The sequence below is a fragment of the Acomys russatus genome, chromosome 13 (assembly GCF_903995435.1).
Source record: "Acomys russatus chromosome 13, mAcoRus1.1, whole genome shotgun sequence".
Classification (NCBI taxonomy): domain Eukaryota; kingdom Metazoa; phylum Chordata; class Mammalia; order Rodentia; family Muridae; genus Acomys; species Acomys russatus.
The window spans coordinates 1,212,881-1,226,364 of NC_067149.1; the positions used below are offsets into that span (position 1 = coordinate 1,212,881).

General features: G+C 44.7%; 1 protein-coding gene across 1 annotated transcript in view; it reads left to right on the plus strand.

The window, feature by feature from the left end:
• Positions 1–127: 127 nt before the first annotated feature.
• Polr1a (RNA polymerase I subunit A) overlaps positions 128–13,484 on the plus strand; it is a 63,247-nt gene continuing 49,890 nt past the window's right edge. The window contains exons 1-6 of the mRNA XM_051154718.1: positions 128–334; positions 3,838–4,042; positions 5,265–5,414; positions 7,485–7,592; positions 10,102–10,187; positions 10,305–10,408. Of these exons, the coding sequence (XP_051010675.1) occupies positions 258–334; positions 3,838–4,042; positions 5,265–5,414; positions 7,485–7,592; positions 10,102–10,187; positions 10,305–10,408 (730 nt within the window). The 5' untranslated portion in view covers positions 128–257. The remainder of the gene's footprint in view (positions 335–3,837; positions 4,043–5,264; positions 5,415–7,484; positions 7,593–10,101; positions 10,188–10,304; positions 10,409–13,484) is intronic.

Here is a 13,484-nt window from a genome sequence, read left to right on the forward strand (position 1 = left end):
GGAACGCTGCTTCTCATGTCTCACGTGCAATTTTGTTTTTAAACGGAAAGACGGTCTTGAAGGCCATTTTTCTTCCACTCCCCCCCCACCCCGGAAGCAAAAGTGAACTCTTCCAAGTCAAAGCGCTTGGTCGCGTTTCCCGCACGCAAGCGCAGTGGCGAACGCGTGGTGGCTCCGCGCTGGAAACCGTGAGTGGAGTTCGCCGCAGCTGACTGGACCTTCTTTCCGGGTAACGGGTCTCAAAAGCGACTCGAAAGATGCTGGCCTCCAAGAACATGCCATGGAGGCGGCTTCAGGGCATTTCCTTCGGGATGTATTCGGCCGAGGAGCTCAAGTAAGCAGTTGGTGGGATGTGTGTGGAGCACAGTTGTGAAAGTCGGCGACCGGAACTACGATTCCCATAAGGCCTTGCGTCGAACCAGTCAAGGGTTCTAGTTGCTAGGCCTTTCTTGGAAAAAAGTGGGAAGGAAATGTGCTAGAATTGGGGTTGCCCTGCCTTGTTCCAGTTTCATCCGTTTATCTTCCTCGTTTATGAGCCAGTTTTATGTCATTTGTACTCTCATATCTGTCACGCGCTTAATAATTAGTCTCTTCTCCAAGCGATGATGAGCCTATAAATCTCTGACCGGGGCCCTAGTCCACTTTCCCCCGGTTATGAAAGAGAAAAGAGACCTGGTGTCACGTACAAAAATAGTTCTCAGCCTTCCTAATACTGCGACCCTTTAATACAGTTGCCCATGTGGTGACCCCCACCACCATAAAATTATTTCGTAACTGTAATTTTGCTATTTTTATGTTGTAGTGTAAGTGCCTTCTATTTAACCCACAAAGGGGTCAAGACTCACTCACAAGTTGAGAACTGCTGAGCTACAAGGGACTCCCTTGATTAGGCCAGTGCTGAAATTCCTGCATCTGGCATTACTTACTTAGTCTTTTTTTTTTCCCCCTCATATTAAGAACTGGTGGCTTTCTGTCTCTTTGAGAGTAAAGGGTCCTTCTGGTCTCTGACCTCACTTTACTCCAGTCACCGTGGTCTCTTTGCTGTTCCTGAAAACTACAGGCCTTAAAGGACTTGAATATTTATAGTGCCATAGAATATTCACAAATGGCAAAAAACAAAACGTGAACAAGTACACGTCATCCTAAGATCAATGCAAGCCAAGCCCACATTGAGATAGCCTCTTAACTCATCATTGTATTACCAAACAAGCAAATGCACAAAACCTAGAAAATAACAGTTGTTGGTGAGGACATGAAGAAGGTGGAGATTTTATATGCAGTTGATGGGAACGTAAAATGGTGCTGACATTGTGAAAAACAGAATAATTGTTCCTCAAAACGTTAAAAATGGAATTATTGTCTGATCTAGGAATTCTAGGCCTGGGTGGGTACACACACCTTAGTAGCATCATTATTCACAATTGCCAGAAAGTGGAAATGTCCCAGGTGGCCACCGGAAGATGAGCTGATGAAGTGGAACACATTCACACCACGTACTGTTTACTTAACCCTAAAAAGGAAAGAAATTCTAATATAGCTTATCTATAAAATGTGTGTTATGTTGGGTTTCTTGTTTTTGTTTGTTTGTTTGTTTGACACAGGGTTTCTCAGTGTAACTGCCCTGGCTGTCCTAGACTGGGTTGTACAGTCCAGGCTGGCCTTGAACTCAAAGAGATCCACCTCTCTCTACCTCCTGAGAGCTGGGAATACAGGCGTGCACCACGATGCCTGGCTGAGCATAGTATGTTTAATTAAATAAGCCAGTCACAAAAAGACAGGTCCTGGGGTAGTGCTGATGTTGGCACAGTGTGCTGTACATTTTTTTTTTGTTGTTGTTCCTTTGTTTTGCTTTGTTTCTTTCTTTAAAACAAACAAACAAACAAAAAACAAACCAGTCTTTCTCTGTGTCAAGGCAGTCATAGATCTCACTCTATGTAGATCAGGCTAGCCTTGAACTCAAAGAGATCCGCCTACCTCTGCTTCCGGGATGAAGGCGTATGCCACCACCATCCAGCTCAGCGTGGTGTACTTAATACAGCTCTTTAAAAAAAAAAAAGGACTAGGCGTGGTGGTGCACACCTTTAATCCCAGCACTCGGGAGGCAGAGGCAGGCAGACTGCTGTGAGTTCGAGGCCAGCCTGGTGTATAAAGTGAGTCCAGGACAGCCAGGTCTCCACAGAGAAAACCTGTCTCAAAAATAAATAAATAAAATAAATTTTTAAAAAGATAAATAATTTCTATGAGCATTGATATTTTGCCTGCGGGTATGTCTATATGAGAGTGTTGGATCCCATGAAATTGGAGTAGCATACAGTTGTGAGCTATTATGTGGGTACTGGGAATTGAACCTGGGTCCTCTGGAAAAACAGCTAGTGTTCTTAACCTATGAGCCATCTCCTTAGCCCCCTGTACTGCACTTTTAAAAATTGTTGACATGGTATGCTTTATGTATATTTTATTGCAGTTTCAAAAACTAGAATTGAAAAACAAGACTGCAGCCAGACACAGTAGTGCATGCCTATAATCCCAGTACTCAGGGAGGCAGAGACAGGTGAATCATTGTGAGTTCGAAGCCAGCTTTGTCTACAAAGTAAGTCTAGGACAGCCAAGGTTACAGAGAAACCCTGTACAAAAGAAAAAGAAAAACAAGACAGCTAGGTAATTTGTTCAGTATTACTGAGTACAAAGTTTCAGGCTGACTCCATGTTGGGAGAGAGACCACACATACAGGGTTGAATTAAATAAAATGTCTATTGTCTGTTAGCTTACGAGCAGAAAGGTAACCATGGGAATCAGAGCCAAAGCAACAGAGCTGCCTCTTGTAGCCTTGGTCCTTGCAGTGGCATTGACCATGGGAGTCTCCCAGACCTGCACAGCTTTTTTCTTTATGGATCACTATCAGGTTATCTGACCGTGAGACTCACTGATTGGTTGTTATTCCCTCAAGAGTGCAAAATTGGGATGCTATCTTTGTCCTTAGATTTATTTTCTGACCTGGACCTGCTCAGGTCATTGTTCAGTGACAATATCCTGAGGGGAAGATGCCAAGGGATGAAAAGATAGAGGATAGAGAATATAAAAGCTGGGGTCAGGTGGCCTCGTGCAAGCTGTGTCTTACGCCAAACAAGTTTATAAGGAAGTACAGCATTTTATATGCTATTTGTAGGAGGGAAATGGCCAACAACAGAAAGCTAAGTTGGACAATATTGGCAAACTGGTAACCCCAGCCCAAGGGGAAGAGTTGGATCCAAAGATGCTGCAACCTTGACTCCTTCCTGACAACCCTGGCTCCTCCCCTAGCCTGGCTTTGCCAGGGCCACTCCTGGGCAGGGATATGGAACTAAAGTTGTGTTTGTCCTTTCATCAGGACCTCTGAGAAAGTCTCAGGTCAGACTGTCTCCCCACGATTTTCTAAATTAGAAGAGATTTAAAAGGCAAAGTTGGCTTTGTGAAAGTGTATTTATGTGACACTAATGGAAACTTTTAACTGTTTTATTGTTGTATGAACTTTAAGTACACTTGTGTAGAGCAAACACAGACTGTATGACATTCACTGTCATGTGTGGCAAAACAGCATGCTCTTAGTGGGTGGGTACTGTTATTTGATAGTTAAGAGATGCCATGATGAAGCCTTGCATGAAAGTAAGTTCTGTTTCTTTATGGTTTTATTTGTGTTTAATTTTCTTGAACCCATGTACAGGAGTTATTGTTTGGTATTTCCTCCACTGAACAAGTCAGGCTTTCTGGTTAAGTCTGGTTTATAACTTGCCTCTCCCACTTCAGCATCAGAGAAGTTAGTAACCTGAGCTTTCCCTGGGCCTTTTTGTGACTTCTCAGGAAGCTAAGTGTTAAGTCCATCACGAACCCTCGCTATTTGGACAGCCTGGGGAACCCTTCAGCAAATGGCCTGTATGATTTGGCTTTGGGTCCTCCTGATTCCAAAGAAGTGTGCTCCACCTGCGTGCAGGACTTCAACAACTGCTCCGGACACCTGGGCCACATTGATCTCCCGCTCACCGTGTACAACCCTCTCCTCTTCGATGTACGTGCTGCCCTGGGCATGTGGGTCTTGGGGGCTGCTGGATTTGTGAAGACCACCTCTTGTTTAGGGACCTAGAACACCCCCTGAGTGTCCATTGTCCAAAATGCTTGAGACCAACAGTGTTTTGAAATTATAATATTTAGAATATTTTTATTTCAGTTCATAATCATGAAGTCAGGTATTGAATTTGCTTGTTTATATGTCAGGTTAGATTCTCGGCTAGAGACGCTAACCCTGTGACTTTTACGCTATCCACTTGCCTAGAGAATTTCAGTTTGATTCCAGTTGAGAAAAGCCACATAGGAGGCTAATGTATGTTCTAGACTAATGTATGTTCAGCTCCTTTAATAAAGTAACCTTTCTCCAGGAGTTGTTTTTAAGTTATCAGTAGTTTGTGTGTTAGGCATATTTTAAAAAGTCTATTGTCTTGAATAGTTGGTTTAAAAACAAAAAACAAAAACCCAAAAGGAACTTCTTTCCTCAGACCATGCATCCTATGTGAGTTTCAAATTTGATTAGTTTAAGATGAAACCATATAAAAAAAAAAATTTGGGAATATTTTTTCTAGACTATAGAGGCAAAAGTAGAATTCTTTTTTTTTTTTTTTTTTTTTTTAATTTTTTAAATAATTTATTCAGATTCCATCTCGGGTGTTACTCCTCACTTGTATCTTCCCATTCCCTCCCTTCCTCTTTTACCCTGTTCCTCTCCCCTAGACCTGTGACAGAAGGGGACCTCCTCCCCTACCATATGATCACAGATCATCAGGTCTCATCCAGATAGCCTGCTTCCCCTTCCTCTGAGTGCCACCAGGTCTCCCCACCAAGGGGATGTGGTCAAATAGGGGGCATCAGAGTTCATGTCAGAGGTAGTCCCTGCTCTCCCAAACCATGGAGAATGTGCTGTCTATTGGCTAGATCTGAATAGAACAGTAGAATCCTTTTTTTTTTTTTAAAGATGTATTTATTTTATATATATAGTATTCTGCCTGCAGGCCAGAAGAGGGCACCAGATCTCTTTGTAGATAATCGTGAGCCACTATGCGGTTGCTGGTAGTTGAACTCAGGACCTTTGGAAGAGCAGTCAGTGCTCTTAACTTCTGAGCCACAGAAGTAGAAATCTTAAGAAAATAGACTAAGGGAAGAAAAAATCTTTTGTGTGCAGTAAAAATCACCACTGTGTCGCTTTCTGATGTCCCATTTCTTTTGTTCCCACTCTTTAGAAGCTCTACCTGCTGCTCCGAGGCTCCTGTTTAAATTGCCACATGCTGACTTGTTCTCGGGCTGCGGTTCACCTGCTGGTCTGCCAGCTCAGGGTCCTGGAAGTGGGAGCCATACAAGCAGTCTACGAGCTGGAGCGAATTCTAAGCCGGGTAGGTTGGTAATGGAAACCAGTACACGAAGAGATGCTCGTATTCTGTTCTTAATTATCCCCCTCCCCCCAATAGTCTCCAGTGTTTGACCCTGTGTCTTAGCATGATGCCAATGGATATCTTTCCCTGGGCCTGTGGGGGGCAGTGGTAGAAGAGGTGGGCAGCACCGCACACCTGAGCCGCTAGGCACATGGTTCCTTATCCAAGGTTTCCTTGACAAAATGGCTGATTGTAAGCCAGGATCCAAGACATTACAGTCCTCTGTAGCATGACATGCCGGAGAGCAAGTTGGTACTCAAAGTCAGCCAAAAGGACACAGCCCGTGGGAGGGAGTCACAGGTCTAATCGGTAGTAAATAATTATAGTCTGTTGAATGCAATAGAGATCTCTAGCACCCATGAGTAAAATGGAAAACAACTGGAACAGCTGACCGGTGACTTGAGTAGCAGGCTGCTGTTACACTTTACAGCACATTCTGCCATACACATACGTAACTTGAGAAATAAAGAGTAGCTTTCCTATAGGAGAATGTGCCAGTCCCCCTTACTTAAGTAGTCAAAGTGAGCAACACCTAGTATAAAAGCTCTAAATCATGTGGTATGTTCTGAGCTGTGGTAAAAATGGAGCGCTGCTTTGGGGTTTCCCTACCAGCAGCGCATTGCCTGAATCTTGCTCATAAGGAAACATTAGACACACCTAAGTTCAGTATTTTGTAAAACCATCCTTTAATCTTCAAGAATATAAAGACCATCTATGATGAAGGAACTGACGTGCTGCCTGCTGCTCTAAGGAGCACCTGAGGACGATTCTCCCAAAGGCTTGACATCTGGAAACAATAGCAAGCGGCTCTAACTGATGAGCGTTTGCTGTAAAAGACAAAAGGAAAACTTTCAAAGCTTGGATGTTGTCTGAAAGTTAGTGGTAGTCGTTGACGACTGCTAACTTAGTGTTTTGATTATTGTAGAGTATTATTAGAGAGTACCCCTGTTAAAGCCACGGCTAGCCTGCAACCTGCTGTGTAGACAAGGCTGGCCTTGAATTCACAGAGACCCTCCTGCCTCTGCCTTGAGTGCTGGGATTAAAGGCCTGTGCCACCATACCTAGTGATATATATTGCTTTATAATGTGTTGCTAGATTTGGCTTTCTAATATTTTCCTTACGATTTGGCATCTGTAATCTTGAGTCAGATTGATCTGTAAATTTCCCTTTTCATATTCTATAGAGTTTGGGTACCTATACTGTTGTTTCAGTCTTATAAAGTGAATTAAGGAGTTTGTGTGTGTGTGTGTGTGTGTGTGTGTGTGTGTGTGTGCGCGCGCGCGCGCTTCTCTCTCCCTCCCTCCTCCCTCCCTCTCCCTGCCTCCCTCCCTCTCTCCCTCTCTTCCTCCCCTTATATTTTATGTGTATGAGTGTTTTGCTTGCATGTATGTGTGTGTCCCACATATGTGCCTGGTGCCTTGGAGGCCAGAGGAAAGCATTGAATCTTCTGGAACTGCAGCTACAGAAGGTAGTTGGCCACCATGTGGATTCTGAGAATTGAACGCAGGTCCTAATTCCTGAACCTATCTTTATACTCATCCTAGGTGTTCCTTATAGAAAATGAATTGGGGGCTAGGGCTGTCACCACACAGATGCCCAGGTGCTCTCAAAGACATCTTTCCCAGTGTCCGTCACAGAGATGCATAAGGACACTGAGTAATCCCCAGCTCACAGATACTCTGACCTTGCTGGACCCCTATTTTATGGTAGTTTGGCATGCTTCTTCCTCACTGTCCTGTCAGCTCTTGAGAGAATTGGAGTGCTAGAAACAGTTTTATTCCATCTCAGGTCTTTGCAGTCTTTGATTTGACCCAAACCGTCCAATCCACAATTTCTAGAAATAGGATGTGTTATTATGTTTGGGGTTTGACCCCAGCCCTAGGTCAGTGTCTAGACAGTGTGGCACAGAAGCTGTGGTTTCCTCACCTCCTTTAGGTCAATCTCCATCCCTGAAGAGGTGCCAGCCCAACCATAATGGTCATCAGACATTTATTTTCTTATAGTAACACAATAGTTTTCTTCTTTTTCAGTTTCTGGAAGAAACTTCAGATCCTTCTGCCTTCGAGATTCAAGAAGAGTTAGAAGAGTACACAAGCAAAATCCTTCAGAACAACTTATTGGGGTCACAGGGTACACAGGTGAGCTAACCGCCGTCGCCCTTTCTGTAACAGTCTGCTTTTAGCATGGTGAGCACAAACCTCTATGCCATTCATCTGCATACATGTCTGGCTTCCTAGATTTCAGTCCCAGCTCTGCCCCTTAGGAGCCACATGACTTTACGAACTTCTAAAATTGCATGAGTGTTCATTTCCTCATCTTTATGGCTGCCAGCAGGGCTGGTAAGAGGGTTAGATAACAGTAGATTAGCATCCAGCAAGTTGAGAACGATGTCTATCTCTGCCCCCACCCCATCCTGTACTCTGTACTTCTCTGAACGCCTGCTACCCCATCTCCCCTTTAAAGCATCTGTGAAAGAAAGTATTTGCTCAGTGAATGAATGTGGTGGGTAATCAACTGTAACACTGACCTTCAAATTGCATTTACCTTATGACCAGTATCATACCATTGAATTGATCTAGAGCAGGTCCCCGTGGAGGCTCCTCAAGCCCTTGGTGAGGCCAAGAGAAGCACTGCTGTGGGAGCCCTGACAGCCATCTGGGGAAGCAGCAGGGAGGCGCAGCTGCACCCAAAGGCTCGTCTTAAAGGCCGATCCGAGCACTCAGGAGGCACAGGCAAGCTGATCCCTGAGTCTGAGGTGGCCTGGTCTACAAAGAGAGTTCCAGGACAGCCAAGACTACACAGAGAAATCTTGTCTCAAACAAAACAAAATTAACCTTACTTACTCCAAGCCCCTAATGGATTCATGATCTTTCTCAGTGTATGCTCTTAGTCTGATATTATAAATGAGTCATTTTAAACAGTCAAGATTTGTCTAGAAAGATGACATTATAGCTAAAGACAGTCGTTACATTAACCTCCCCTCTGCTTTTTCCACATGGAAGTATGTTTCTTCCAAGAGTTGCCCTGATAGGACTAAAAAATGGCTTAGCAGTTGTGAGTACAGGCTGCTTTTGAAGAAGACCCAGGTCTGGTTCTCCAGCACCCATGGTGGATGGCTCACAACCATCTACTTCAGAGGGATCAGATGCCTCTGGTCTCCATTGTCACTGACACTCACCTGCACATACCTATCTACACACAGACAAGCATACATCACGTAATTTTAAAACAAAAATTTTTTTAAAAAGTCTGCACTAACTTCTTTTCTAGAAGCCTAATCCTGGCATATTTGCTTAGGTTTGGGACAGTGAACTCCTTGATGTGTAGCCTGCGATGAACAGTGACTGTGCTCCGCCAGAGGCTGGGGGAGCTTGAAGCGTTTAGCCAGGTCCTCTCAGGGAGTGGGAGGGTTGTCCTCAGCTCCAGCTGTGCTCTGCCTCCTGCTGCCTGTATCGCCTCTGTTTGTGCTTCTGTTGCCTTTAACTAGTGTGCTCATGAGTTGTATGTCCCTTGGCTTATTTTATCTACTTGTTGCATTGCCAACTATAGATTTTTGTCCAAATGGCTACTGACAGCAAAACTGAGCAACTGTTCATCTGCGGTGGCTAACTTCTCAAAGGCCCTACTCGGGTGTTGAGCAGATGTGAATTTTTAATTACAGTCAGCATGTCTTCAAAAACACACCCAAAGGTTGTGGTGTGTCAGGGCCAAAATCCTGCTCTATAAAGTTCTATCAGTTTAGGACTTGCTCTGTGCAAGAGAGACCTGAGGGCCGTGTTTATGGTACAGTGCATGAGAGTGACAGGTTATTCTGGGCATTTTAATAAATAAACAGAGAATGCAGAGGTTGCCTGAGTGGCAAGTACAGGGACTGGTATTGGCCCACCTGGAGTGTTTCCGGGTCAAAGACTGCATCATTTCCATCTGATACTCAGCTTTATCAAAGTCAGCATCATCTGTGTTCTAGGGGATAGGAAGCAGTTGACAATTTCAGGATGATCTGCGACAGCCAACTAACAAGGGCTTCCTGAGAAACCACAGCACCTTGTTCTTGATGATGGCCACACAGATAGCTATAGTAAAGACGATTCTGTGGGACACTTGTTTAAGTGGGGGTGTACTTTAGTTACTCTTTGCTCCTGTGATAAAGCACTGTAAGGAAGGAAGTATTTGCACTTTCATTCCAGCAGTGGAGTGGTAATGGCGGAGGCCCTGGACTGAGATACCGATCTTTAGCTGCATAAAAGAGGCAGAGAGCAAACTGGCACTGGGCAAATCTGTGAACTCTGAAAGCCTGTCCCCACTGATGCACTTCCTCCAGCCAGACCTCACCTCCTAAAGCTTCCGTAACCTCCCCAAACAGTGCCGCCAGCTAGGGACCAAGTGTTCAACTGCTTGAACTTAGGGGATATTTCTCATTCCAACCACCACAGGACCGTTTCCTCTAGTTTAGATAAAAAGCAAAAAACCATTAAAAACATACAGACTGATTCTCTTCTGAGCGGCATTCCAGCGCAGGTATGGCAGCATACATCCTGTGATTTGAGAAGCTGAAACTAGAAGGTACAAATTTGAGGCTAGTCTGCGCTCGAAGGGAGTCCTTACCTAAACACAAGTCACTTTAATATTCTCTGGCTTCTTAAACAGGTGAAAAACGTGTGTGAGAGGAGGAGCAAGCTCATAGCTTACTTCTGGAAGACACATATGACTGCTAGGCGATGCCCCCACTGCAAGTGAGTTGTCCATCAGCCTTCCCTAGTCTCCGGCTGAGCCGGCTTCGGCCAGTCACTCGGCCCCGTTAGTAAGTGTCTCATTGGGTTTCTTTCTCTCCACAAATGTCCTCTGTGTAGAACCGGACGCTCAGTGGTTCGGAAGGAGCATAACAGTAAGCTAACAGTCATGTATCCAGCCATGGTGCACAAAACGTCTGACCAGAAGGATGCAGAGCCCGCAGGTAAGCAGGCTGCAGGGGAGAGCTCGGGGAAGACCCAGCCCAGGCCTGTCACCTAGGAAAGGGGCATCAGGGGCCATGCTGGGAGGCAGTGGCCTACGGGCACCTGCCTTCTCAAGTCATTGTTTTGGGTGTTTTGCAGCAAGATCTTGGTATGCAGCCTAGGCTAGCATCTTACTTTCCGTCGTCCTGCTCCATCTCCCTCAGTGGCACAAGCACGTGCTTGTTTCTTTGAAAGATTTAGTTTTGAGATAGGTTCTCTCGTAGTGTAAACTGGTCTCAAACTCTTCATCGTTTTGAAATTCTGGGATTACAGGCATGTGTCATGACACCCAGCTATTGAAATGTTTTTCGTCAGAAATTTTAGTGTTGCCCGGCAAATGTTTTGAAATATTTCATTGTGTAGCCAGCATGGGTTTGTTTTTAAGAATTGCAAGGACTTGGTAAATAGAAGGACTTCCTGTAAGTTGGTCCTGACTGCTGGCCTAAACCCACGTAGGCTGAAGGTATCTTCCCAGCTCTGCTCTGTTCATGGGTTGGTAGAGAAAAAAACTAGGACAAACAACTTTTCTTTTTTATTTTTGTGGGGCTTTTGCTGTTGTTTAATTCTGAAGTGAGAATTAAATAAGGTGTTTTGTGAAGTACTGAGACTAACCTGTCTTGCAGTATGTTTACTAGGTGCTCTGCTTTATTTTTATTACACAATCTGTATGCCAGGTCAGAGAAAACAAAGCCTTCGCTGTGCACTTGGCGCCCTGTGTGCCATTAGAGGCGTGGAGAGGCTGCTTCTCAGAGCTGCTTACAGTCCACATAGAGGCAACAGCGGAGCCCATGCAGAGCTAAGGACACTACATCCGTGAAAGTCCCCAGCAGATGACATTATTAACCCATGCCCAGGGCTTGAGAATATAGAGTAGGCATTCACGTGTGCTCGCCTCTGCACAGCCCACCCTGACAGGAATGCCCAGTATTTTACCTTGGGACTCTGGCAAGGGTTGGTATAAGTAACAAATCTGTGTAGTGGTTTTTAATAAACTTTTATTGTAAACTCAGACTTACGGGATAGCAAGCCCAGTGAATTCCCATAAATTCTTTACTCATCTTGTCCAGTTGCAGCATTTTAGATTGCCCTAAACATTCATCAGAACTAACGTTGTGTGGCACTATTAACTTATAAGCGTCATTTGAGGCTTGCCAGTTTTTCTGGTCATGGCCTTTCTGTATTCCAGGACTCAAAGTGGGATCCTGCTCTGTTTAGAATGACTAAGTGTTGTCTGGTAGAACAGCTAACAAGAGTGGACTTTCCTTTACTTTCTTCCGTATAGCCATGGGAACATTTTCTCTTACCACCACTTGGCAATTGTTTCTGTGACCCTCTAGGTTGTCCTAGAAAATGCTGATACACTGAAAACAGAGATGGCCAGAATTTTAGATAGTAACCCCAGTTGGGGGTGCAGATGGCCAGTGATAAACTAGCCTCTTGGGGCCTTTGTCAAGCCCATTCATTTGAAGTAACTTTTGCTGCAACTGCAAGAATAGCGTGCTGCCAGAGCCTGGGCGTTAGAAGCCTATAGAAGATAGTCTTTGTTTTGGCTCCGGGGTTGGTTTTGAGTGTTTGTTTGGGTTTTTGTTTTGTTTTGCTTTTGGTTTTTTTCTTTGTTTTGTTTTGTTTTTGTTTTTGTTTTTTGATTGAGGGAATTTAAGACAGGGTCTCTCTACATAGTCCTTGGCTATCCTGGAACTCGATATGTAGATCAGGCTGGCCTTGAACTCATAGAGATCCTCCTGCCTCTGCCTCCCAAGTGCCAGGTTAAAAGTGTTCACTACCACACCCAACATAAACAGCTCTTAAATATTATTTACCCACATTGGGTCAGCAAGATGGTTCAGCAGAAAAAGATGCCTCCTGCTGAGACTGACAACCTGGGTTCAGTCTCCAAGACCCACATGGGGGAGAACTGTCACCTGAAAGCTGTCCTGTGACCTTCACCACATACCATTGCATCCATATTCACTGCACAAGAAAGAAAGAAAGATAGATAGATAGATAGATAGATAGATAGATAGATAATCAACCAACGTATCACACTCTATAATAAATGATGAATGAATAATCAATGTAACAGAAAAGTTAACTAGAAGTGCAGAACAGGGCAAAACAGTGTTGTCTAGGATACGTGGAACATAGGTCAGCTGATGGCTGTCGTCTGTGTGCTAAACAGCATGGTTCCTGCCCTGATGAATCCAGAAGAGGGAATATTGAGCAGTGCTTCATTTCAGTTAAGGCATCCCAGGAAATGCTGACAATTTTGAGCATACAGGATAGTTCAATTTCCTTTTTTCCTCATCTGAGTGTCAGAAGTCAGCCTCCTCCTGAACGGCAACCCCAGATACAATTTCTGCTTAGCCTGGGCATAGCTAGTAGTCAGGCTCCCGAAGGATCTTGCCTAGTCCGAGAAGCCAACCTCACCTACTGGCGTGATAGTTCTTAAGTCAGTCTATTTGAATCTGTAGAACTCTTCACAGAGGCACTAGCAGGAGTGCTCAGTGGATCAAAGTACTTAGGGCTCAAACCTAGGTTATAGCCCAGAACCGAGAGTGGCAGGAGAGAGCCCACTCCCAAATGCTTTCAGATGATAGCTTCCATATGTGTGACTTCACATATATGCATGGTTACACATTTGTTCTCACACTGACACGACTAAAACAATCTCCCCACATGTACTGATGCTTCTCCGGTGAATACCGTTACATAGCAGTGGTGATGGAACCCAGGGCCTCGTTTACCCTAGGTGTGCATTCTGTCTGTATCCCAGCCCAGTAATGTCGTTAGGAGCTTCCTCAGTAGAGTTTCTTGCAGCCATTAAAAATGATGATTAGAGCTGGGCATGGCTGCATACACAAAGCCCAGCACTGGAGAGGCGGAGACTGGACGATGAGGACTCTGAGGCTAGCCTGTCTCAGTAGCAAACAGAAAGGTGGGCCGGGGACAGCTGTGTCGCAGTCGGCGTGTGTTCCTCTGCTAGCCCCAAATGAACAGTTCTGATGAAAATAAATCCCTGCGAGAGTTCTGGTTTCT